Source organism: Brassica napus, chromosome A1 (genome assembly GCF_020379485.1).
Source record: "Brassica napus cultivar Da-Ae chromosome A1, Da-Ae, whole genome shotgun sequence".
Lineage (NCBI taxonomy): Eukaryota > Viridiplantae > Streptophyta > Magnoliopsida > Brassicales > Brassicaceae > Brassica > Brassica napus.
The window spans coordinates 6362921-6387912 of record NC_063434.1 but is presented as its reverse complement, the minus strand read 5'-3'; the positions used below and the strand labels follow the sequence as shown (position 1 = coordinate 6387912).

The 24992-nt window shown below is 35.8% G+C and overlaps 6 protein-coding genes across 6 annotated transcripts; 4 read left to right on the top strand and 2 right to left on the bottom strand.

The window, feature by feature from the left end:
• Positions 1–78: 78 nt before the first annotated feature.
• LOC106440072 (telomerase Cajal body protein 1) lies at positions 79–3144 on the top strand. The gene is made up of 14 exons (XM_013881664.3): positions 79–334; positions 422–484; positions 570–622; positions 711–791; positions 889–962; positions 1107–1189; positions 1285–1391; positions 1488–1630; positions 1712–1759; positions 1938–1990; positions 2285–2369; positions 2480–2546; positions 2626–2745; positions 2863–3144. The coding sequence occupies exons 1-14, from the start codon at positions 150–152 to the stop codon at positions 2991–2993; spliced, it is 1293 nt and encodes a 430-aa protein (XP_013737118.2). The 5' UTR covers positions 79–149; the 3' UTR covers positions 2994–3144.
• Positions 3145–3366: 222 nt separating this feature from the next.
• LOC106440099 (F-box protein SKIP27) lies at positions 3367–4596 on the top strand. The gene is made up of 3 exons (XM_022715996.2): positions 3367–3865; positions 3953–4027; positions 4104–4596. The coding sequence occupies exons 1-3, from the start codon at positions 3515–3517 to the stop codon at positions 4299–4301; spliced, it is 624 nt and encodes a 207-aa protein (XP_022571717.1). The 5' UTR covers positions 3367–3514; the 3' UTR covers positions 4302–4596.
• A 9064-nt stretch (positions 4597–13660) lies between these two features.
• On the top strand, positions 13661–14737 carry LOC106374108. Its single transcript, XM_013814204.3, has one exon. It carries the CDS (start codon positions 13818–13820, stop codon positions 14550–14552), a length of 735 nt encoding a protein of 244 aa, XP_013669658.2. The 5' UTR covers positions 13661–13817; the 3' UTR covers positions 14553–14737.
• A 2475-nt stretch (positions 14738–17212) lies between these two features.
• LOC125575631 (sugar transport protein 12-like) lies at positions 17213–20170 on the top strand. The gene is made up of 4 exons (XM_048740377.1): positions 17213–17623; positions 17723–18045; positions 18525–19154; positions 19543–20170. The coding sequence occupies exons 1-4, from the start codon at positions 17491–17493 to the stop codon at positions 19996–19998; spliced, it is 1542 nt and encodes a 513-aa protein (XP_048596334.1). The 5' UTR covers positions 17213–17490; the 3' UTR covers positions 19999–20170.
• A 12-nt stretch (positions 20171–20182) lies between these two features.
• LOC106440120 (bifunctional riboflavin kinase/FMN phosphatase) lies at positions 20183–22294 on the bottom strand. The gene is made up of 10 exons (XM_048740380.1): positions 22073–22294; positions 21807–21993; positions 21592–21722; positions 21456–21525; positions 21319–21384; positions 21080–21234; positions 20904–20999; positions 20670–20821; positions 20503–20586; positions 20183–20430 (listed from the first exon to the last, which is right to left on the bottom strand). Exons 1-10 carry the CDS (start codon positions 22146–22148, stop codon positions 20308–20310), a joined length of 1140 nt encoding a protein of 379 aa, XP_048596337.1. The 5' UTR covers positions 22149–22294; the 3' UTR covers positions 20183–20307.
• Positions 22295–22414: 120 nt separating this feature from the next.
• On the bottom strand, positions 22415–24558 carry LOC106440131 (vesicle-associated protein 4-2). The gene is made up of 7 exons (XM_013881734.3): positions 24077–24558; positions 23732–23802; positions 23563–23644; positions 23327–23445; positions 23041–23118; positions 22832–22951; positions 22415–22742 (listed from the first exon to the last, which is right to left on the bottom strand). Exons 1-7 carry the CDS (start codon positions 24399–24401, stop codon positions 22683–22685), a joined length of 855 nt encoding a protein of 284 aa, XP_013737188.1. The 5' UTR covers positions 24402–24558; the 3' UTR covers positions 22415–22682.
• Between the last annotated feature and the right edge of the window lie 434 nt (positions 24559–24992).

Here is a 24992-nt window from a genome sequence, read left to right as displayed (position 1 = left end):
TTGATAAACCCGGTTCACAACTGGTTTTTACAAAAAAAACTATCTAAACCGGGTTCTCGGTTTTGTAGATTTTGACTGGGGGTTTAGAGCAGAAGTAGTAAACCTCTTCTCCGCTACTTTCCCCCCCACTGACAACGACGGCGACGACGATGGGTGAAGAAGGAGAAACAATAGCAACAGCAGAAGAAAACAACGGACTAATTGTAGACTCAGGAGAGACAAACTCCACGTGGCGCGCCATGAGATTCGATGTCTCTCCTTACAGAACACACCATTTCTCCAAGCAGTTCAGGGCCTCTCGGAACCCTAACAATTTCCTCAAGGGTCTTAAATGGTTACCCTTTCTCCCACTCTCTCTAACTCGCTTAAAGTTTTGTTCTTTTTTCTTAAAGTTTGGGTTTTTTTATTTGCTTTCTTACAGGTCACCTGATGGTTCGTGTTTCCTTGCAAGCTCTGAGGACAATACACTTAGTCTCTTCTATCTGTAAGTTGAAAACTCTTATGTAGCGTATAAGCATTGTGGATTGTGTATGCTTGGGTTTGTTTTAGTTTGAAACTTTGTGCATTAGGCCTCAAGATGGAGGGGACTCTAATGGTTATGGAGTGACAATCCCTGAAGAAGGTAACATTTGCCGTTTCATGCTGTGTCAAGTAGTTTTGTGACTCGTGATGTGTTTATGATTTTTCCTTTTGAATTTTTGGAGTTGTAGATTCGTATGGTGCGAGTCTTGTTGTGAATGAGGGTGAATCTGTTTATGATTTCTGTTGGTATCCATACATGTCAGTTTCAGGTAATTTAATAAGCTTATCATGTAGGCTTCTGCCTCTCTCTCTTTTTTTGGCTTGATGAATGACTGATCTTGGCTGTTTCACTGTGATTGATTTCAGACCCATTAACATGCGTCTTCGCTACCACAACTAGAGACCATCCCATCCATCTTTGGGATAGCTCTTCTGGTGAGGTGCTGTTTTTTTTCCTCCATGGAATCTGCTACTTGTTTTTCTTGTAAACTTAATGTTGTTGTGCTCTATCGTATTGGTTCTCTTTGTTATCACTATCGTATGGTGTGTATGTGGTTATTTATATGTGAATATACCAATGGCAGCTTCGATGCACGTACCGGGCCTATGATGCTATGGATGAAATAACTGCTGCCTTTTCAATTGGATTTAATCCTGGTGGAAACAAGTAAGCAAGAGCATCTTCTAATTTTCATCCTTCTTCGTACACGGTAGAGAGTTTAATTAACAGTCATCTGTATTTATTTGGGTTGTGTCTTTTAGGATCTATGCTGGTTATAACAGCTCTATAAGAGTGTTTGATCTTCATCGTCCCGGTAGAGATTTTGGGCAGTATTCAACTCTACAGAAAAACAAAGAAGGCCAAGCAGGTTGTTGTCAGTTCACCGCTCCAACGATGCATTATCATTAGTACAGATTATGCATAAACAATAACAGTTTGCCTTTGCTGGTTTTGTAATTTGCAGGTATGTTATCTACTCTTGCTTTCTCTCCAACTAATTCTGGAATGTTGGCTGTGGGCTCGTACGGGCAGAGTACTGGGATTTATAGAGAAGACAACATGGAGCTGTTGTATGTTTTACATGGTCAAGAAGGCGGCGTTACACATGTAAGCCATTTACTTTTTGCTTTTGTTTTTGTGCATTTGGAAATGGTAAATCATAAAATCAAACTTCTTACTTGCTTTCAGGTTCAGTTTTCAAAGGATGGGAACTATCTATATACAGGAGGTCGGAAGGTAAACTATTGATTGTTGTCTTGACTCTTGAGCATATATGTACCTAGTTCGTGTACTGTTAAGATGAGCCCTTTTAGGGGAAGAAGGTATTGTTTATGGGGAGATACTAAAAGATTATATTAGATATTAATCATGTTTGGCAGGTCCTCAACAGAGATTGTTTGTTTGTTGTGTTCAGGATCCTTACATTCTTTGCTGGGATATGCGGAAATCTGTTGAGATAGTTTACAAGTGAGTATTAAGTTTATTTTATTTGGCTTGGGTTGTCTTTTGGGTTTCTAAGCTTTATGGTGTTTAAAGAATATAATCTACAAACAAAAACAATGGCTGGAGACAATATGAATGCTTAGTGAGCTTATGAGCAGACAAAACAATCAAAAGGCTGCATAAACGTTCAAGTTACTAGAAGTCTTAGCCTGCTGAACTTCAGAATTGATTCTTTCTTTTCAAATGTTAAGTAGTTTTCAGTTACTTCTAAAAGTCCAACTGATAATGTGTTGAATGGATCTTTCTATATGTGATCAGATTGTACAGAGCAACAGAGAACACAAACCAACGTGTCTTCTTTGATATTGACCCATGTGGTCGACATCTTGGTACCGGTGGTCAGGTACTATTGATCTTCCTTCCTTTGCTTTTGTTTTAAAGTATTTAAAACCAACTTAAGGTGGAGTGAAATTGCTAAAATCGTTTCTCCATATCTCTTTTCTATTTTTTCAGGATGGTCTGGTTCATATGTATGATTTACAAACTGGAAACTGGGTCTCTGGATATCAAGCTGCTTCGGGTAAGCTTACTTTTTGTTCTTTTGAGTAAATTCTCCACTTCTTGATGAGATGCTAAAGCATAATAATTACTACTTGCAGATACTGTCAATGCTTTTTCTTTCCACCCATACCTTCCAATGGCTGCTACATCCTCTGGTCATAGGCGTTTCGCAATTCCAGATGATGACGATGAAGATAAGAACAACGTTGAATTAAAAGGTACATTTTCACCAACTCCCCATTCAACTTCATACATGTTAAAAATTTTCTCTCTTTTGCTAATGTTTAAATAGATTTAAAAAAAAATCTTTATATTCTCTTTGTTTGGGCATGCAGGTGATGAAAACTGTGTATCTCTATGGAGTTTCTACGTCACATCCGAGGAGAACACTTCTGATGAACATAACAATGGCCTTGCAAGCAATTCTCATAACTTGAATGTCACAGGAGAGGAAGAAAACGCCTAAGATATCTTATTATTTTCACCCTACTGTGTTCTGTTTAAAAGAATTTCTAAAAAATGTTTATTAGTCTTATCCAAGTAAGAAAAATGTTGGCATATTCTCTTTTTTTGTGCAATGCATTTATTTTGAAAAAATAAAAGATTACACAAAACCCTATGCTGCTTATCTCGAATCCAATGAACATTAAAAAAAAAGTCGTACTCCTCTGTTTACGTAACCACCAAACTCCTCGCCTTCACCACCGTTCAAACTTCCCAAAGCCAACACGTGGCAAAGATCTAATATTGATGATCCCATGAAACCACGCACGCACGGTCCCGATTATCCCTCCCCCGAATAAAACGCACTAACTTGTACAGAGAGAGCTCCTCAACTTGGACTAGATTTAATCACAAACTGCCATTGACGGCTGTCCATTAACAAACCGCCACGTGGATATAACTCGAGTTCTAGCTCTTTTTTTATATTCTTCTTCAGGTTTCAGTTCTCTGCAGTTCTGTTCTTTTTTTTTTCTCTGTGTTCTGATGATTCATTATCTACATTTGATCGGTGAGTTTTGGTTCTGCAGCGTTGCTAAAGTAGCCGAGTGGTTCTTGGAAACTATATTTCTCAGGAACTTTCTTAGTGGAGGAGGAAGAACAATGAAGTCGAAGCTAGACGGTGAGGAAGAGGAGTTAGAGTTAGGATTAGGTTCGGTGACGTTCACGAGAGGGTTAGGGAGAAAAAGGGTTTTGTTTTCAAGTAGAGTCCGAGAATCTTTGCTCGAGATTCCGGCAACTGAATCGACCCCCGTGAAGAGACAAAGAAGCAGAACTACTAATGTTTCGTTGTCTTCTGAGAGATCTTGCCTTGAATCTCTGCCTCAAGAACTCTTGGTAAAAGCTTATTTTACTCTAAATTAAATTCTAAATAAATTTAGATTTGATTAGATATGATTTTAACAATAAGATTTTTTTTTACAGATTCGAGTGGTTTGTGGTGTGGATCATGAGGATCTGAAAAGTCTAAATATTGTATCTAAATCAATCAGAGAAGCTGTGAGTTCCATTAATTCCATCATTTTATTTGATTGAGTCTGATTATATTCTTATTGCTAATTTGACACTATAACAGAGTTTGATAGCAAAAGAGTTACACTTTTCATATACCACACCCAAAAAGACTCGAGCTTCTCGAAACCAACTAGCTTTTGAGGATTCGAGCCAGCAAGTGGAAGATGTCGAGCCTCCTAACGCACCGGTTCGCCATCGTTGGACCAAGGCTAAGAGGAAAGAGGAGCTGTCTAATGTCTCTGTGGCATTGTTTACTTGAAAATGATGATGAGATATGTAGATGGTGTGATTCGAGTCGCTAAGTGTTATGCATGACTACTGTTAAAGTCTCTTTGACGGTTAATAGCTTTTTTTTAAGATTAGTATGCATTTTGATCCAGAAGCTTTTAGGGTTCTGGAGTTTGGATTTGTGTATAGTTTCATTTTCTGCTTACCTTGGGAACTGAAATGGTTTTTTAATGTATTTCAGTCTTTTGGGTTTTTAGTCAGGGTATCCAAGGTTCTGTTTTTGTTTTTGTCTTAGGGTGCAATAAAGATAATCAATTCTAGTAGTATTATTTATATCTCTAATGAACTGTAGTCAGAAACTTTTAAATATTACAGTATATCTATTTCCTGCATATTGTAATTTGTTCATGCGTTCTGTAACTCAGCAATAATCTTCTATATACAAAACTTTGATCATACAAACTACTCACAACTCCACAATAAAAGCTACATCATCTGTCGGTGTCAACAACAAAAAATTACATCATCTGATGATATACGAAATGAAGGTAATCCAATGCTTTCATAGTTTTGGTTCAAGGTCAAATCAACATATCTAGAGTCCGATTGGAATTTAACTTTGATGGCTTTAGAAGTTTTAACTTATTTCTAAAGTTTTTAAAGTATGTTTTTTACCAATAAGACTTTAAAGTCCCAAAAGCCTTTTTTAGAAATTTCAAAGCCAAAATAACTAATCCTATTTGTAGTTGTGACTTAATTTTTTTAAAGACACAAATTCAAGTTTATAACAATTTCTAGTTGTGCATTCTCATATGGTAGTAGAATTATCGGTTGTAAAATCGTCTATGTAATATTTCTCAATGTTATAATCACATAATTAGTCAGATGTTAAAAGAAAACAAATTCTAAAACCAGTTCAATTTTTAATATCCAAAAGTTTTAACAGTCAACTTAAAATTAAAAATCTCAACCATAAAAGTCATGAAAGTCATAAACAATCGGACTTGTAATCTTAACCGTGTGAGTGAGACCAAAGTAGGGCGAAATATCATGTGGTGATTGCAGGTTCAGTAAAAATAAAAATAATTTAGAGCCTTCGAAAAATAACGCATCGCTCGTCAGACAGGATGTGGCCCACGGACCGAATGAGCAGGCGTGAGTGACTCATTAGTCATGGACGATCGGGACGTTACAACTATATTTTTCTTTCTTATTATATGGATCTAATATATTTTGCACCATATTATATTAAAAAAAAATTATCTTATAATACAGTTATCCACTTCCTAATATATTTTTTCTAGTTAAGTATCTAATCACCTATAATATAGTCAACTTTTCTAATATGTAACTTGAACTCAGAGTTATATGATGTTATGGGGAAGGAGTGGTCTTGAAACAATGTTAGATGAGTCCATGGCGAGGGCTCTTGGCTGTGGCGCACAATTATATTGGGGCTTAAGGTGGCCTCGTTTGACCTTTGAGATTAATTGTTCATTGTGAAGCTTCAGTGCTGATATGTTGTGATGTTCCTTGGTATTTAATTGACGGGTTGATCTGAATTTTTGGTAAGGTACTGTGGAGCTTTAGCTCAATCGTGTTGGGTCTATGAGCCATTGATTGTCAATGTGTTTCTTCGCCGACTGTTCGGGTGGAGATCAGTTTTCTTGGAGCTTCCTATGGTTGACGCTTGCTCTTAAGTGGCGGTTCTTTGTTAGTACTTATTAGAGTTGGTACTTAAGCCTTGCTCTCATCCCAAATAAATGTGACCTCCAACGCTTTTTCGATCATTATGGCATCCGGTTCATGCTAGCTTTGCTCTTTAGTGATTATGTGTTAGCCCTAGAGGTTCTTAATACTCTTGCTTGTCCTTGCTTTTAATTTATGTATTATGTTTTGTTATTGGTCTTGTTACTGGGGGAAAATCTTTGCCATGCCGGCTTATGGTTCTGGAATGAGTGTGTTCTTTGCCGGTTTAGGTTTTGTAAGAATAAAAGTTAATCCGTTTAAATATAATCGACAAAAAAAATTATCTCATGCATGCTAGATCCTTAGTTTGTGTTTATACTACTGTTATTATTTTCCAAATGAACCCGTGAAAATAGCCAATCGTAGAAGTGTGCCCAAATCATTTCTGACTCCAAGTACATCTTTCAACAGATGTTTTATATAACATATGAATAATTTTTTTCTCAAGCTTAACATTTTGTCCAATATGTCGACAGTCCATATGCATCTCTACTTCTCATTATCATCCATCTAATGGAACAGTTTTGTTTCCACTTTGACCCATACATCAAAATTTGAAAGAGACCCGAGAAACAAAAGGAGGGAAAAAGGAAGGAGAAAAGTGATGTCTTAATTTCTCTTTGATTTTACTATTATATCACAATTTTAAAACTAGTTGTTCATGTGCTTTTTTAACTTTTGGACATCCAAGTTTGAGAATCATTACATGGAAGTCAAGCCTAATTGATGGACGGGTCGGTCCAAAATGGATCAAAGTCACGTGGTTTGTGATGTCCCTTGGGTCCATTCTCCTTAATCATCAAAACTTTGATTGTTTTTGTCGACTTTATATAAAGTCCTTGCTTCTTGCTTAAATAACCCTTTATATATCATGAATCTCAAACTTGAAATAATGTAAAGAAAACAAAAGCTTTATGTCCATTTGTCCAATAGTGTTACAAAAAAAAAAGCTTTATGTCCAATCTTGTTTATTAATTATAACAAAAGTATTTAATTCGATTTATAACACTTGCAATTTTCAGTACAGACCTTCAGAGACCTTTTTTAGGTTAAAGAAAACATAAATTTCCGAGTTCAACAAAAATCAGGCAAATTAGTTACACGCAAAAAGGAAGACATGGGCAAAAGAACCACTACCATTGCCACAACTACCACCTTTCAGGCTCTCATCTTTCTCTATCTCAACTATCATAAAGCGGGACTGCTTTACTTTGTTTAATCATTCATTATTACTTAAATCTTTATAGAAAGAAAAGAACGAAACAGGATTAAAAGTGTAGAGAAAAATAATTGAAAAAGGAATGAGCAGACATGTTGTGTGATGAAAATGAACGCAAAGAAATTGGTTGAGGAAGTAATTACAATAATGTTTAATATTTGTGTTTGAGTATGGGTGTAACACTGGGAACTTCTTGGATATTATATATTAGAAACAATAAAATCGAACATTGGTGATCTATCAATTCCATTATTTTTATGATTTGTATCTTTTATAGGTAGCAAAACATAATATAGATAACAGTATAAATTGATGATAAAATGCTGAGTAGTATATATTCGGTTGTGTTAAAAAAAGAGGGAGTATATATTCCGTTGTAACTTAACAAAATGAGTAATTTCTTTTTTTGCATATTATTTGTGGAAGTTAGAAACGTAACTTTCTTGGTAATACTTTAAAAATATATTCTCGATAAATATTCTAGTGTTTTCACACATATTAAGAAAATACATTAAATCAATATATTAAAAGTATTATTTTCTGCAATTTTCAATTTTTAATATCTTTTAACCAATAGTAATTCAATAAAATCAATTAATTTTTTTTAAATTTACAACTTTTTTTATAAAAAGCATAAAATATCTATATTTGTGAAACAATTTGTTTTTTTTTAAATATCTATCTTTTTGAAACGGATGGAGTATTAGTTATTCCAATGTTTTTTATTAGTGAGTCATTACATTTATTTTTATTTTTTTGATGAAATCTCAAAATTATTGATCTATCAAAAACGAATTACATTTACAAAATAATCATGTAATAGGAACTATACGGAGGGATCAATCAAATGAAAAAAGAAAAAGTAACTCTGCAACTTCTTTCCTATTATAACCATCTTTGTAACAGTTCCACGTTGCAATGCTGAGGTCCATATTTCAACGACGTGATCCTATTTCGCATCGACTTTTATCTTCTTTTTGTCATAACGGGTCATTAAGTTAAACCATTAGAAGTAATAGTAAAATTATATGGATTCAGTCGTTTACAAAAAAATAATAATAGTGGTTCAGTTCATTTTACGAAGTTCTTTAGTTTGATTACAAGTTTCTTGTAGCCTTTGTTGGGGGACCAAACGATCATCTCGGTATCTAAACAGTTAAATTAGTTAATCTAGTTACTGGGCAAATTACATGTATCATTGCCTGATTATATGCCAAATCAAAGTTTCACTAATCTACATCTAAAGGTGGTATACTGATTAATGTAAAACTCTAGCATCAATTTAATCCTAATAAAGATTACTTTACCTTTAACGCGACTTATTTTATAACAAAATTACAAAGGAAAAACATGGAGCGGCCGGTACATACAAAAGTAAACTTTTATTCAACTAGAAAAATACACAGAACTTGTGTCATGTGATATCATATGAAAAAATATTCCAATTTCGGCTTCGATTTATTTTCATTTTTTTGTCAATTATATAGTTTCCACTTCTACGCTAAATTTTCTTGTAATATTCGCTGCCTTTGTTCTACGCACTTCCGAGCTTTCGCACTTCCCGAACCAACACTCCAAGAATCAAAGCAGGAAAATCAGTTCTCGATCCCGTTGTAAGAATCTAGGCAATACGTCGTGATGTCGGTATGGGTTAGCATTTAAATATTCTTCCGCTACTAAGTAAATAATGTATCAATTGGAATAATTTGTTTGCCGAACATTGAATAATCGTATATGCGATATACCTAGGTTTTAAAATCCATACGAGACATTTTCGTAACCTATTTCTTTGCGGTAGAAACAGTTTATAGTCTATCAAATTACCATGCACGAAAGCAACTAATTATATATGCACACCACCTTAAGGAAATCTGATGGCGACATATATAGTGAAAGTTACATACACATTTCGCGTCATTGTGTCAATCACCTTCTGGAGGTCTCCAAAGCAACATGCTTGGGAGGAAAGTCGATTGCGTCATGTGGTACAACATGAACATTTCCCATTATGGTACTGGTGTCATCATTTACATTGGCTCATCAGATCCACTTGTTCTAATGGTGGACGTTAGTTGTGCCAAACTTATGAACCATGTGGCTCGTGAGAAAGGTCGACAAATGGTCAGAATGTCCACCTAAAGATCATGTAATTCGATATCCAGACTCTGTAGGGCTATAATATATAAATAACATTCTTAACTCAACATGAAATGAATCTGATCCGAAAAATATCTTAAAACAATATAAAACTCGAATAAAGAGTTCAAAAGCAATATAACTCACTAAATCACAACACAAACATTGGACTTTAATGCTAGACTTTTTTCACTCGATCGAACACACTACACCGGTTTTTAAAGTGATTTAGACCCCGGCCGATGGTAACACTCTTTCTCATTTTAGGCAGTTGTTTTAGAATTTTCAACAACGGGGTAAGTATTCCAATGCAAAAGGAAGCCGGCTCAAACGGGGACGCAATGCTCAAATCGAATAAAAAGAAGTAAAGTATGATAAAATATGTACTTTAAAAAAAAAATATATATATATATATATATGTACTTTTATTTTATTACATTCCATAATATATGAGTATTTGCACTCTACACATAAGATTTATGTCCTAATTAGCTCTATACCCATTTAGGATTTTTGTCACTTTGTTCGAAACTTTTATGACGATTACACCCCTACTACCTTTCTATCGATAACTCCAAGACAAAACTAACATATCTGATAACCCAAAATTCATAATTACTCCTCCGTTGCTCGCTCTTCTCCTTAGCAGATGTTTTTGGAAGATACCAAAAAATAAAATAAAAATCTACATGTGTCGCCCCTCTTTTGAATTTTTTTTTTTTGTTTTTTTTTTCAGTTCGATAAATCTTTCCGTCAACGCCGTTAACCATGTGAGCTGTTTCCGTAAACGCCAGAAAATGCAAAATCGACCGGTGAAACCGTCATCTCCACTGTTGCTTCGCTTCGATGAGCACCATGTTCCTCTGGGCTCTCTTCCTCATCGCCCTCACCGCCTCCTACCTAAGCTTCCAGAGCTTCGTTGATTCCGGCAGCAGCTACCTCACCGCCTCCTGGGGCGGCATCCAGTGGGAGAAACAAGTCCGAACCTCCGCTCAGATCCATCGCTCCGGCGGAATCTCCGTCCTCGTATCTGAGATTTATTAAGTCTCTAATTATTAATTAACACAGCTAACAGTAATCACTAAACCGTGTTGAGGAAACACTAAATACATTCGCTTGCAATGTCAGTTTTCATCGTCATATTATAATTTATCCAGCCAAATTTATAAATATATTGCTAACTGATATATTTATCCAGCCACTGGATATGTTTTAATGTATGATTTTCATTTTATGTTTCTCTCCCTCAATTAAAACCAGTTGGTTAACATACATTTTATTTATGAAACAATCACATAAAAGTAGCTGACCATTATATATAACAACAATGGTTACAAGATATTTTAACAAACCAAAATCAAATCACTCCTTGCTAAACTATCTTCTAACAGTTTCCGATTATAATTAACGGTAACTAAACAATACTTATACGGTTACATATAAGTTTATCCCCCAAAACCATCCTAAATGCTATTTTTTTCCATAACCGTGCCGATAGGGTGAAATGTATTCATTACTGGACCCTGTTGAAGAACCTCCTCCATCAACTGTTTCCCGTGGTACCTAGAATCACCCCTACATTTTGACATCTGGATCATTAATAGTTAACTCTCCTTCAGCCGCTCGGCCATCACTTATAAGTTATAACTCCCTCCCGAAACATCATCCCATTGTCTAACCCTTCATTAGTATGTCCCTGGTGAATTCCATGTTTAGTGTAGTTCACCAAGTCTATCCCAAAATCCTATAAGGTTGGCGGTGCATCCTCTTGATTAGTAAGAACCTGCACACTGTTTGAAGCACCTATATTCATTTTCAGCACAGTTAGTTACGCTTACATAATTTATTTTAGCAGTTATCATATCATAAAACGCTATACTATTTAATATTGACAGTTAATGATATACTTATCAGGTTAATATATGTAGTAGCATTCAAACAAATTATATTAGCTAGTAAAAAGACTGACAAAGATGTAGATGTTGTTCTACATAACTAACCTGTGCCCAAAGTTCCATGATTAATGTCCACCACCTCATCCTGGTCATCAAGAATTTCTATTATTCCTTTTACTGGTGGATGTCCACTGTTTTCGTTTGCTATAAAGTTGTCAGCAAAACCATTTCCAAAGAAAGTCGGTGGAATATCAGCATCTTTGTGTTTATTATTAGCCTGTTAGTTAATTTGTTAACATGTAACTACTTATTCATATTTTCATTTCTATTTTGAATTAATCTTTAAGATCCATTGTGAGACATATAAGCTTTTCTTATTGATAGCTAATATTAATTTTACCCAACCTTTGAATTATTTATCCTAATATCAACATTTTTTAGCATTTGTGTTTCGATTTGTTGAAATTAATATTATATTTAATAGAAAACATAAAATTTTAGCCGGGTACATATGAAATTAAACCTCTACGTTTGTTATTAGCCACAGACAATCGCATATGATTACATACTCAAACCGGTTAATACTATTCAATGCGGCTAACATGTTTGATACATATTTAATATTTTTGTTACACCTATAATCACTAATTACTTTCAACGCCTACGTCCATTGAAGCCTCACATTCTTCTCCCTATCTATCTAGTGCCATGAAAACGCCTAGAGAAAGGAAATTTGAACCAAATAAAGATCCATGAATCTAGAAACAGAGCCCCTCAGTGCTTAGATCAAACCCCGAGCCAGCAACTGGAAGAGATCATGCACCAGAAGATCTAAAACAAACATGCAAGAACAACCGAGAAGGGATCTAACGATCTAGATCTACATGTTAAGAGCAAGAATGGAGATGTAAATCATTGACAGTGATAGACAAAAGGAAAACAAAGATACAGCTAAAAAAAGACGATCCGACCAAAGATGTAGCTGAAGTAGTTGAAGAGAAAAGAGAAGAGGAAGGGTGAAGAGACAAGAGAGATAAATAAGAGAGAAGAAAAAGCGTTATTGTTTACTATATAGAAAATCCCCCAAAAAATCTAAGCAAAATATTTATAATAGCTTAAAAATCTTTTTCCCATCTATAAACCTACGTCCAAAGAGCTTAGGGGTACTAAGGTAAATTGCTATGTCACAGAGAAAAACTAAACCTCACTATTTTCTTCTCTTTGGTACTTTGCTAATTTCCATATTCTTTTAGGATTTTCACCCAATTCACCCTAAATATATTAGTCTTTTTGCTTGTGAAGTAGTGGAACCTAGAATAAGTTAATAACACAAGGGGTGTTCGGTAAGCGCTTTAAAATGCTGTAGGATCTCTCTACAGTCCAGATTCTTTCTAAAACACATTTTTTTTCTAATCATGTTTTGTAAAATGTTTTTAAAGTTACAGATTTTTTTTTCTTTCTTGTTTATTTTTGGGTGTAGAAAGCAATAAATCTAGAGCACATATTTTTGGTTTTAGAAAATTTATATGTAAATCATTAAACTTTAAAAAATCTACAACTATAATCTTACAACAAAATCATTTACCGCAACACAAAAAAGTCTACAGTTTTAATGCTATAGCAAAAAAAATATAAAGGTACAATTCATTATAATCAAACTCTTTAATACATGAATGGTTAAAAACTTAAAATCAATGTATTTTTGAAATCGCTGCGAATCTTAAATTCTAGTTGAAAACAAAAAAACGACTCAAATCAAATTTATTCGTTTATCTTAGTTATGACAACACAAAGATCATATTTAGTATGTCAGTTTCTAAAATTAATGTCTCTTAAAAAACATCTTGAATTTAAACTTCTAACTCAGAAAAAGAATATGACTCAAATCTAAATTTTTCATTTATCTTAAATCTAAATTCTTTACATATAAAAGGTAAAAACCAACGATAATACTAAAGCTGTAACTGGATTGACCATTTTTGGAATGGAATGCTTTGGAATGATCAATTCCATCATTCCATAAAAAAATTTACCATTTAACATAAATGGAATGGAATGGAATGCTCATTCCCATCAATTTCAAAAATATCTATCCAAAATACAAAGCAAAATATTTCAAAACAATTTTGATAAGGAATAGATGGAATGAATTCATTCCATTTTTCTACTGCATTCCATTCATCTTATTCCATTCCTTTATATTTCATGTATTCCTTTTTTTATTTACCAGTTACAGCCTAAAAGATAAGTCTTAACCGAAAAAGAAATAAAGCAAAACCATTCACAATGTTTATCTTTATATACTTAATATAACTAAAAAAATATCTAGAATGTTTCTAAATACTTACTATAATATTAAAGTCTTCTGTTATTTTTGTCATCCCTTAAATTTTTCTGTTATTTAAAAGGAAATAAATTATTTGATTCTATCAACAGTTATACATTCCACGTTTCAACAATGGAATTAAATGAACAAATTAAGTATATGTTGACTCTTTTTTAAGAAAAGAAAAGAAAGACAAAAACCCTCCTCGGGGGGGGCTTTTAAATGCAACGACCACCAAAGTCTCTCTCTCTCTCCCACATCGTCACGCTCACTCACGCTCCTATGGAAGAAATCTCCTCCTCCTCCTCATCAGAACCTCCTCCTCTCTTCTCCTGTTTCATCGCTCTATGCACTCTTATTCTCATCTACTCTCCTCATGACTCCCTTCGAATCTTCCTCTCCCCTGTTCTTCTCATCTCCGGAGCCCTTCTCTTCTCTCTCGAACGCCTCGGATCCACCCGAGAACCGCTTACCCGACCCGGGAAAAGCAAAGAACGAGAAGTTAAGACCGAAGAAGAATCTGATGTTTTGTTTGATGTTTATTCCTTGTCCGAAGCCAAACAAGATTCCGACACAAGACACGAGTTTGTGGAGTGGGATTTGAGAGCGCCATTGGAGGTGATTCACGAAGCCTATGAAGAAGACGAAGAAGAGGATCCGACCCGGTTTAGGGAACTCGAGAGGTACCCGTCGTTGTCGCTCTGTTACCCGGAATCAGATTCAGGATCGGATTCGGATTCGTCGTCGGAGTTTACTTTTCCGGAGATGAGTAGCTGGATGCCGCCGGAGAAAATGGGATACAGATGGGAGGAGGAGGACGATGGAGCAGCTGGTTTGATAGAGATTAAACTCGACGTTGATGAGTATAAGAAGAAGAAGACGAGTAAACAGAATCAAACAGAGATGGATTTTCATGCAGAGGAGGAAGGTTTGATCGAGATCGATCTTTTTCCATGATCATGAGAATTATTTTATATTTAATTTTACTTCTAAGTTCTATAACGACTTCAATGTTCTAAAAAAAAGTTACATAACGATTTTGCGGATCAGAAAGAAAGAAAAATCAACAGTATGGATTGGCTCATTTCTATACGAATGTCATGTATTATACAATTTGCATATATGTGAGGATTAGTTCAATTTTTGAACTTTTACAAAAGTAAGATTACTTTAGAAATGAGATTGTGACAAATTGTTTCATCTGGTGAATTATATTTACACCGACATAATGACAAGTTTAACTTGCTCCATCTTACATGAATTCAATTGTTATAACGAGTTTTTTTTTCCAGTAATTTCACCATCAAACATATTTTAAGTGCAGAAAAAAAAAAAGAGTTTCAAATTAACATTGAAATGTTTGCTATTATTGTTTGATGTTATCGTTTTGGATAAACTAAACCATTTGTTGGCAAAAAAAAAGGGACGAGTATATTGTAATCGCAATCACAGAAATGCGACAACCCATTAGGTAACAACAGTCTTGCGTTATACAATTATACAAACACCGAGTCATCAACATTCATTTTAATATATATAGAGCAGCATACAACTTGATTAGAATATGCATTTAATATTTACCAACATTTACAAGACTATTTGATTCGTCTTGTCTCTTTCAGTACCACACCGTCACAAAATAAGAAAATAGACGACATGCATTTTCTGTTACTCCTCTCTTGTTGGGTCCCTCAAAGTCCCTAACCTAGTTGGCCTTACTTTTCTATTTTTTACATTTTTATTTTTATTTTTATTTTTATTTTTATTTTTCACACGCTTGACACTTGTCAAACCAAAATGTTTGTTGAAGGATTTGAAAAACTCATCATACGAGCTACTGTTGAAAGCTCGCAGAGTAGCTGAGCCAGTCTGGAAGGAAGGTAAAACAGAAACTGAAATCTGTTGGTACTTCTCAGTTTCTCACTACAAATGTTCTATTATATTTCTTTTGAGACAACATTCTGAGTTTTGTTGTTTAAGTTGCCCAAGTTTTTTTCTAGTGTTTGTATTGCGTTGAGTAGCTACTAATTAATGCAAGCTTGTTATGTCTCTTGATAAAGCAGAAACAGAGCTGAGATATCTTTCTTGGAGGCAGAATGTTTCAAGATTGATCCATGAAGCAAGAAAGTTTACTGTCGATCTAAACAAGACGTGGATTCTAACGGGAATAAATTTTTTGATGTTGACTATGACTATCTTGTAACTCAGTCTAACACATTTAACATTCCTGGGGTGGAGGAGAATTGTCATTTCCTTAGCCATTTTTTAATAGTTTTCTTGCTCCACTCTCTATACATTGTTCTGTAAGCAATGATAGTTTGTGGAGCAAATTGTAAAATGACTGATTGCTTATATGGATGTAAGAATATTCCGAAGGATTTTATCTCTTTTTAAGATGTCTCTAAGAACTGTTGGTGGGATTGCAGGTGGTTGAAGTCTTGAAGACGGACAAAGAATCCGTAGAACTGTCGTTGTTTCATATGAGAAGGAAAGTTTACCAGAACTGAACGAATAAGAGAGAAAGATGATGCTAAATTTTGTAGTAGTTGGTGGTGGACCAACAGGTGTTGAGTTTGCTTCTTAGCTTCATGATTTTGTCAACGGGGTCTAGTCAAACTCTATCCCGTGGCCAAGAATTTAGTGCAAATCACTCTTCTAGAGGCTGCAGACCATATGATCTTAACAATGTGAGATTTCCTGATATCTAAAAAGTTTTTAATCAATGACAAGACTTTTTTGGTGTAAAATCTCGTATGATGATTCTAGTGAGGCGTTTGTGTCAAAGGTTGCTGAAAAAAAAAATTAGTGGAGATTGTGAAAATGGGTTCAATTGTAGCCAATGTGAATGATATATATGCAACATTTAAACAGAGAAAATTCATAGTAAGTAAATACACCATGGGTCCATGTGTATGATCCTCTGTTTCTTATGCTTTTGGATTGAGTTTATTTTTTTCCAGGAAGACAGATCCTCATTGTTTGGTGATTTATAAATTCTAGTTTTTGACCCCAAAAAAATTCTAGTTTTTATGTGTTTAAAACTAAATTAAATTTGAACTTAGCGCCTTACAAAAGAGTAATGTTTTACAATATCAAAACAAAACATGTGTCGTCTAGTCAGAAAATTCATTGTTAGATCTGTTATTATCCTTCGCAAAGATTTTCATAATTAATTTAATTCCCACTTCATGGTAGAGTGTTAATTATATAGAATGGTATAGGAGAGTCCTCTGCCAATACGTAATACTAAAATTGTTCATCTGTCTCATACTAGTAACTCAAAACAAAACCTAACCTCTCAACCACAATTCTAAACCATATCGCAAACTTTACCTATAACTTTTTACTTAAAAGGAAACAATAAATTCAAATGAACATGCATTCCCCATCCATATCGTTGAATCTATTACATGCTAGAAAGTAGAAACCTGGGATTCTAAAGTAAGATTACTTTTTTTGTGACATTTTCTATTAAAATACAATATGATGCATGTTCTTTCTAATTTCCACGGATTATAAACCTTATAAAAAAATTTCTTGACTTATATATCTATGCGAATCAATAGACTCTGACTTAGAGAGATGCATGCGAATTAATGTGGCTGGATTATTTTGTCCAATTGCTAGATGGAAAATAAAGACCGAGGATTTAATTCCATGTCAAGTTCATTTGGTGCTAATTTTACCACATAAATGAATTATTAAATTTAAGGAAAATGAGCATAAAAGATAATCAATTAAATTCAACACGTTAAGTAAGTTAACGATCTATCCACAGCTTACTAGTGAATCCACATTAACCTCCACACCTTTGCTTATATATAATAAACACAGAACGTGTAACGATTCATCTGCTTATTCTAATCTACACTCTTAAAATTTAGTAAAACCCAAAATGCCCGCAGTCGGAATTGTCATAGGAGATGGCAATAGGGAATATCCCGGCAAACTCACTCTTTACGTCACCATGACGTGTATCGTTGCCGCCATGGGTGGTCTCATCTTCGGTTACGACATTGGAATCTCCGGTAATATTTTCCTCCATATGTTTTCCTACAAGATCTTTATTTTTGCTAATTTTTTCTCAATGTTACAATTTTGTTTATGATTTTTGTTATTTTTTGCAGGAGGTGTGACGACTATGGATTCGTTTCAGAAGGAGTTCTTCCCGTCCGTATACGAGAAGCAAAAGAACGATCAAGAGTCTAGCAAATACTGCAAATTCGACAGCATTCCTCTCACTCTCTTCACCTCCTCTCTCTACCTCGCCGCGCTCTGCTCTTGCGTTGTTGCTTCTTACGTTACTCGTGAGTTTGGCAGGAAACTTTCGATGCTTCTCGGAGGAGTTCTCTTCTGCGCCGGAGCTCTTCTTAACGGTTTCGCAACCGCCGTTTGGATGCTCATCGTTGGTCGTTTGTTGCTCGGTTTCGGTATTGGGTTCACAAATCAGGTCCGTCATTATTTTTATATAGTATTCTAATTATGAGCTAATACTTTGTTTTTGATCACATGGACCCTCGCTCTGTACTCTTGTTGGTTGCTGACTTGCTGTGCTGATATTTTATCTATTCCCTCTGTTTGATTTTAACTGATGTGTTAGAATTTTTGTTTAGTTTCTGTTTACTTCATATTTTCAAAACTTTAATCAAAAAGTAAATACAATTTGAAGTTCAAAATCATTTGTATTTTGCAATATAATTTTTTATTGGTTGAATTACCTTTAGTTATTGTCGTTTTTATGCGAATTAGATAAGACTGAATAAAAGTTAGTAGTTTTTTATCGTCAAATTAATTATTTTTAACAGAGGGAGTAATGTTCAGTTTCCTACCGCATGTTGTTGTTTGAGTAGAACATGTCTGTTTTTGTACCCTTACAATACATCATATTTACAAAATAACCTCATTACTTTTATTTTTTCAAATTGACAGTCCGTACCGTTGTACCTCTCGGAGATGGCACCATATAAATACAGAGGAGCACTAAACATCGGATTCCAGCTCTCGATCACTATCGGCATCCTCGTCGCCAGCGTCCTAAACTTCTTCTTCTCCAAGATTCCCGGCGGCTGGGGCTGGCGGCTCAGTCTCGGCGGCGCCGTCGTTCCCGCTCTGATCATCACCGTCGGATCCCTCATCCTCCCGGACACACCGAACTCCATGATCGAGCGAGGTCGATTCAAGCAAGCCGAGACGAAACTCCGTAAGATCCGAGGCGTCGACGACGTCGAAGACGAGATGAACGACTTGATCGCCGCCAGCGAAGCTTCGAAGCTCGTGGAGCATCCGTGGCGGAACCTGTTGCAGAGGAAGTACAGGCCGCATCTTACTATGGCGATTCTGATCCCTTCTTTCCAGCAGCTCACGGGGATCAACGTCATCATGTTCTACGCGCCGGTGCTGTTTCAAACGATCGGGTTTGAAAACGACGCGGCTTTGATGTCGGCGGTTGTGACTGGTCTGGTTAACGTCGGAGCCACCGTTGTTTCGATTTACGGAGTTGATAAATGGGGGAGACGGTTTCTCTTCCTTGAAGGAGGACTTCAAATGCTAATTTCTCAGGTTTTTTTATCTCTAAAATTAATCCGGTTATTATGTTCCGGTTTAGCCGGTTTAATATATCCAAATGCTGTTTTCTGAGGTTTCGTTCGTAAACCCGGTTAAAGATCATTGCGGTTACCATCCCCAATCGATAGCGGTTGTTGGCGTTTTACAACATTCACATAAAACGAAATAAACCGTTTGAAACTTCTCTAAACCTTTTAAATTCAAAAACTCGTTCTAACTAATTTTTGCGGATAAATTTTTTTTTAAAATACTATATATATATATATTATATTTTAATTTATATTATTAAACTTTTAAACAAAATATTTTTAATAATTTTTAAAAATTTAATAGTATAATTTAAATCAGATTATTGAGTACCGGTTTAACATTTCAATCGTAGGTTGCTGTTGCGGCGGCGATCGGAGCTAAGTTCGGGGTCGACGGGAACCCCGGGGTTCTACCAAAGTGGTACGCCATTGTTGTGGTCTTGTTCATATGCATCTACGTGGCGGCGTTCGCTTGGTCGTGGGGTCCACTCGGTTGGCTAGTCCCCTCGGAGATTTTCCCGCTGGAGATCCGATCTGCGGCTCAGAGCGTAACCGTGTCGATGAACATGATCTTCACGTTCATAATCGCGCAAGTGTTTCTGATGATGCTTTGTCACATGAAGTTCGGGTTGTTCATATTCTTCGCGTTTTTCGTGGCGGTGATGTCGGTTTTCATCTACGTTTTCTTGCCGGAGACGAGAGGTGTGCCGATTGAGGAGATGAATCAGGTCTGGAGATCGCATTGGTATTGGTCAAGGTTCGTTGACGGAGATGAGAATGGTCGTGTCGAGATGGGAAAAGTCCATTAACGAACCAAGAAAACGATATGTTTTTTTTTTGGTTTGGTTAGTAACTCATAATATAATCAATCAAAGGATACGATTAGTAACTAGTAAGTAGTACTTTGTTTGTTTCGTTTCAGACACGGACAAAGTTTATGTATTGTTTTCTTTTCTTTAATGCAAGAACCTGTTTTACTAACTTGACAGTAAGTAAAGCAAAGACACAACAAGTCTTATTCTGAGTTTCGAAAACAATCAGCGAGTTTCATTATAAAATCAATTCATAATCAAGAATGTGAGAAAAACAAGATGATTCTTTACATAAAATGATTTTGATCATTTAGTCAGGTAAGGATCATCCTTAAACTTAGCATACGATGGAAGATCAAGAGCCTTCTCTGCAACTTCCCTGTCCTCGTGAATCTTTGCGACCAGACTCTCTAGTGAAGGGAAGTTAGCCTGCAAGAAGAAGATGACCACATCACATCACATGAGAGTCATATGAGAATAGATGATGATAATAACAAATACCTCAGGACGTATATAACCAACGATTATAAGACGTAGCTCTTCTCCATAGAAATCTTCAGTGAAATCGTGAAGCAACCACGGCTCCTACGTAAACACAGGCTCAAGTTAAAGAAAAAAAAGCACTGCAAGAGTGAACAAGTTTAAAAAAACGTTTCATATAAACTCACAATAGTTTTCTCAGTGTTGTTGAAATAAGGGTTCCAACCAATGCTCATGACCATTTTAAAGACACCTCTCGTTGCTAACCCCGCCCAGCCAAAGTACACTCCCGAAGGATGCTCGACTAGCTCCTCCGCATAATCCTTTGTTGACAAGTTAGCTGAAAACAAATCCGGAAATAAGAAAAAAAAAAGCCATACAAAGGTGAAGAGAAAGAAGAGCTTAATGGTAATTGTACAGACCTGTGGGGATTCCGAGTACTTTAGAGCCACGGCCAAATCCTTTGATAACTGGACCTCCTATACGCCAAGGATCAATTGGTAAAGTGTTCTCTATCCCTGCAAAACGCAAATCAAAGTCTTTTTTCACTGAGAAGAAGAAAAGATTAGTGAGTGAAGTTCATGAGTGTTTTGCTTACAGTCTTGAAATGGAGGAAGACCCCATTTCTCAGGTTTTAAGTCAAGCAGAGAATTAATGACTTCGTCTGCAGAAGTATAGAGATGAGTTTGTTTAGGCAAAGAAGGCACAGCAATCACTGTGGCCCCAGCAGCTTTACCAGCCAAAACACCAGGCCTGCCATTTTCAAAACACTATTACTATTAGAGAGGAAAAAAAATGCTCAGCTACAAAAACAATAAGCTAAAGTTAAAGACTCACACAGAATCTTCAATAACCAAACACTCTCCAGGATCTTTATTCAACTTCCTCGCTGCTTCCAGAAAACTTTTCAGTACAAAAAAGTCTATCAGCGTCATTACAAATTGTAAACTAGCCAGTCTTTTGCTTGAACTTACATATCAGGAGAAGGCTTTCCTTTGGAAACTTCATCACTACCAACAATAACCGAGAAGCATTCCTTCCAACCTACACAAAAGTCGACACAGAGATTACTCTTCACTGAGTAAACATCTCATAAAACAAAGTTCATACCTTGATGATAAGAGATCTTTGATTCAATATTAGCCCTTGAAGAGTTAGAAGCCAAGGCCATAGGCACTCCATGCCCATTCAAATGCCGAATCAACCTATTAGCACCAGGAAGGGACTTGATCTTATCCATCCTACAAACACACACACACAAAAAAACACTCAAAACCAAAGAAACAAAACCAAAAAACAAAAAGGAGGGAACTTTTTTAACTTACTGAGCAGAGAACAAAGGGTAAAACTCAGAATTGAACTCATCAACACCACAAGGAAGTCCATAATCTTCAACAATGGTAGTCGCAGCTTCTAACGGAGTCTTCCCCACTATCTTCAGCGCCTCTCTCCCATCCCACTGCTTTCCATATTTACTTAAATACTTCCTCAATATATCACTCACTACACCATCTACACGATAACACATCAAATCAAATCGAATTTCAAAGTTACGAGAAGATAAGCTGAATACAAGTATATATATATATACCTGTGTTGATTAGGGTTCCATCGAGATCAATAAGAACACAAGACGAGAGCTTCTTCAACGAATTGCTCATCGACATTATAATAAAATTTACAATCCGTACAATCTTCGTCCTGAGCTGCGACGGGTCGTCAACGCCGGTGAATGAATTGAGAGGGAGGAGGACGACGAAGCAGAGAGCAGAGATGATGAAGAAGAAGGGTTGAGAAGTTGTACACGTAAGATAAGATCCTTTTTAGCATCTTTTGATTTAAAGATTCCTGGTTCGGTACCCCGGTCCTACCGAACATTCGAATTGGATTCTGGGTCCTGACCGGTACGGTTTAAGTAAAAAAGAGATTCGGTTTAAGGTTAAATCAACCGGGTTGATTCAGCATCTTTTATTAGTCTTTTAACATGAACAATTCATTAACAAACCCCCCAAGTTTACCTTTTTTTTTTTACATGAAAAAGTTTCATTCTTTGTCTTTTTTTTTTTACTAACATGATCCTTAGATTGCATTATGAATATGGAAGTTAGTAGAGAAAATTTAATATCTTGGTCTCTTCTTCTTCTTTCATCACAAGCACACACTTGTTTTTTTTTTTGTCCTGAGAAGGATCTTCTTAGTTCTTAGACAGAGTCAACTCCTTCGCCTTGTTGCTGTGCAAGATATCTCTCTCGGCGTTCCTTCTGTGTTTTCATTACAGAGGAGAGACCATAACAATGTCAGATTTTCATCTAATGGAAGAAACTAGCGATAGTAAAAGTGTGACTCTCACCCATTCATCGATTACAAGTCCTTCTCCAATCATCTTTGGACCTGTTTCCTCTGGTGGCTTCTTTCTTTCCTCCACTGCTGCATCTGCTTCAGCTAGCTGACGCTTCAGTTTCTCCAGTGCCTTTTTCAATAATAAATCATACAGATAGATAATTAGTGAAAAAGACACTGTGTAGTTGAGAATTGATTTCATATGTTTCAGATACTCACAGGGTTGGGACGTTCTGGATCCAAGAAGATAACACGCAATATTTGCTCCTTAGACACATCATCCTTTTGCTCATCAAACTGCGGAAAAGAATTACTCAGAAATGTAAGAACATGACAAACAAAATCAAACATGCTCGGTTTATATGTCTCTGCCTAAAAGGTAGCTGTAAGTCTCTACTTTTATTATATTTTGGAGATGGATTGGATATCTTATGTTCCATTTGAATACTGACATGTTGTTACAACCGGTTACAAGTTCAAACAAGAGATGATAAGATGATCATACCAGCTCAGGCACATAGTCCATTGGACCTTTCACCTTCAGGCTCATGATTTTAAACTTAACTCTGCTCTTTTGATCCATTGGCTTCTCATTATTCTCCGGAGGCTCAACAAATTTGAACACTGTAACAGTTCAACAACAAGGGAGAGAAATAGAGTCACATGCACACTCTTCTACACACATTTCTCTAATAGCATCATCAAGAAGAACAAGAATAAATGAAAAAAAAAAACAATTACCAGTGGCGATAATAGTCTCTCCAGGAGAAAGAATGGCACCCGGTGGACGCATGAAACAACTCTTCGGTGCAGTTGTTTGAAACTGAAGAGGAGCAACGAGAGTAAGCACAAATACAAAATGCAAAACATTCTGATAATTAAAAAAACACTTAGATAAGAAAAAACATACCTTAAACGCTACATGAGATTTGCTGGTATTTTTAATCTTAATAGCACTCCTCACTTGCTTCCCAGGCTCATCTTCAAAAAAAAAAACGATAATAAATAATCTAATTCATATAATCAAGTAACAGAATCATATTCATGGCCAACATATATACATACCAAAAGCTTCCTAATTTAGAAATGCTCAAAATGCCATAATAGTAAAATCAGGTCAACGTCAACTATTCTTCAAACTTTATTTCACTATTAAGTCAATATCATATCTTTTATCCAAAACCAGATCGAAAATTTTTTAATTGCAAAAACAACCCTACGATTCTAATTCAGATGAGATTCGAACAAAACTCACAAGGAAAATAGAGTTTCTCCGACGGATCAAGCTTCAATCTGCGTTTCGTAGGCAGAAACGACTTAGCCACAGACGATACCGAAGGAGAAGGCGTCGGGTGCTGATTCTGACCCGATCCATCGCCATGAGGCCCGTTATAGCCAAGCTGATGATGATGGTGGTTATGGAGATGAGAAGATGTAGAAGAAGAAGACGATGGAAACGGTGACGTGGCGGCACTCGATGCTCCGTTTCCGCGACCGCTAGAGTTTCGAAACGGGATCTTGAAGAAACCCCAACCTCCTCGGCCATCTGAAGCTGGTTTCTCCTCCGTCGTCATAGTCATCTCGGACAGTTAAGACATGCAATTTTCCGACAAGATGAGTTGACTTGTTTTGTTTTTGTTTTGGATGAGTAGAGAGGAGAGAGAAAGGGAGATCGGACGCGAGAGGGAGATGGAAAAGTGGATTTTAACTCGTTGATTTCGCGTCCGTGTTTTCGCTAAGTGATTTGGATTTTTTTATATTATACTAGGATCGGCCCGCCCTACGGGCGGGATATATTTTACTTGTGATTTAGGTTATTATTTTTTGTATGATTTTGTGAGTTGTGTTTTTGATTTACATTTGCAATAGATATATATGATAATAATTTTTATCTTTTAGAAAGTTTCAGGTGAAGAAGAATTATGTGTGATAAAATATATTTTGCTTGTTTGCAATAGTTGTTTCTTTATTAAAGAGTTATCGCATTCACTACAAAAAAAAGCTTGTTTCACATCATTTATTTATAATATATGTATCAGTTATAAATGATGTAATTAAACTTTGCATCACTTAAATAAGTGACTCTGAAAGTGGTGATGCAAATAATTTACATCAATTTATTAAATAACTGATGCAAAAATAAAAATATTCATGTCAATTCTAACAACTGA

Excerpts from the sequence above, each read along its gene's own strand:
- LOC125575631 (XM_048740377.1), top strand. The coding sequence starts at position 17,491 with ATGCCCGCAGTCGGAATTGTCATAGGAGATGGCAATAGGGAATATCCC. Across the intron at positions 17,624-17,722 it reads TTACGACATTGGAATCTCCG|GAGGTGTGACGACTATGGAT; the intron begins GTAATATTTTCC and ends TATTTTTTGCAG. Across the intron at positions 18,046-18,524 it reads GTATTGGGTTCACAAATCAG|TCCGTACCGTTGTACCTCTC; the intron begins GTCCGTCATTAT and ends TCAAATTGACAG.
- LOC106440072 (XM_013881664.3), top strand. The coding sequence starts at position 150 with ATGGGTGAAGAAGGAGAAACAATAGCAACAGCAGAAGAAAACAACGGA. Across the intron at positions 963-1,106 it reads GGGATAGCTCTTCTGGTGAG|CTTCGATGCACGTACCGGGC; the intron begins GTGCTGTTTTTT and ends TACCAATGGCAG. Across the intron at positions 1,631-1,711 it reads AAGAAGGCGGCGTTACACAT|GTTCAGTTTTCAAAGGATGG; the intron begins GTAAGCCATTTA and ends ACTTGCTTTCAG.
- LOC106440099 (XM_022715996.2), top strand. The coding sequence starts at position 3,515 with ATGATTCATTATCTACATTTGATCGGTGAGTTTTGGTTCTGCAGCGTT. Across the intron at positions 3,866-3,952 it reads CTCTGCCTCAAGAACTCTTG|ATTCGAGTGGTTTGTGGTGT; the intron begins GTAAAAGCTTAT and ends TTTTTTTTACAG. Across the intron at positions 4,028-4,103 it reads CTAAATCAATCAGAGAAGCT|AGTTTGATAGCAAAAGAGTT; the intron begins GTGAGTTCCATT and ends ACACTATAACAG.
- LOC106440131 (XM_013881734.3), bottom strand. The coding sequence starts at position 24,401 with ATGACTATGACGACGGAGGAGAAACCAGCTTCAGATGGCCGAGGAGGT. Across the intron at positions 23,119-23,326 it reads TGGACTATGTGCCTGAGCTG|TTTGATGAGCAAAAGGATGA; the intron begins GTATGATCATCT and ends TCTTTTCCGCAG. Across the intron at positions 22,743-22,831 it reads GACTTGTAATCGATGAATGG|AAGGAACGCCGAGAGAGATA; the intron begins GTGAGAGTCACA and ends ATGAAAACACAG.
- LOC106440120 (XM_048740380.1), bottom strand. The coding sequence starts at position 22,148 with ATGTCGATGAGCAATTCGTTGAAGAAGCTCTCGTCTTGTGTTCTTATT. Across the intron at positions 21,385-21,455 it reads GGAAAGCCTTCTCCTGATAT|TTTTCTGGAAGCAGCGAGGA; the intron begins GTAAGTTCAAGC and ends TGTACTGAAAAG. Across the intron at positions 21,000-21,079 it reads TCTTCCTCCATTTCAAGACT|GGATAGAGAACACTTTACCA; the intron begins GTAAGCAAAACA and ends TGCGTTTTGCAG.
- LOC106374108 (XM_013814204.3), top strand. The coding sequence starts at position 13,818 with ATGCAACGACCACCAAAGTCTCTCTCTCTCTCCCACATCGTCACGCTC.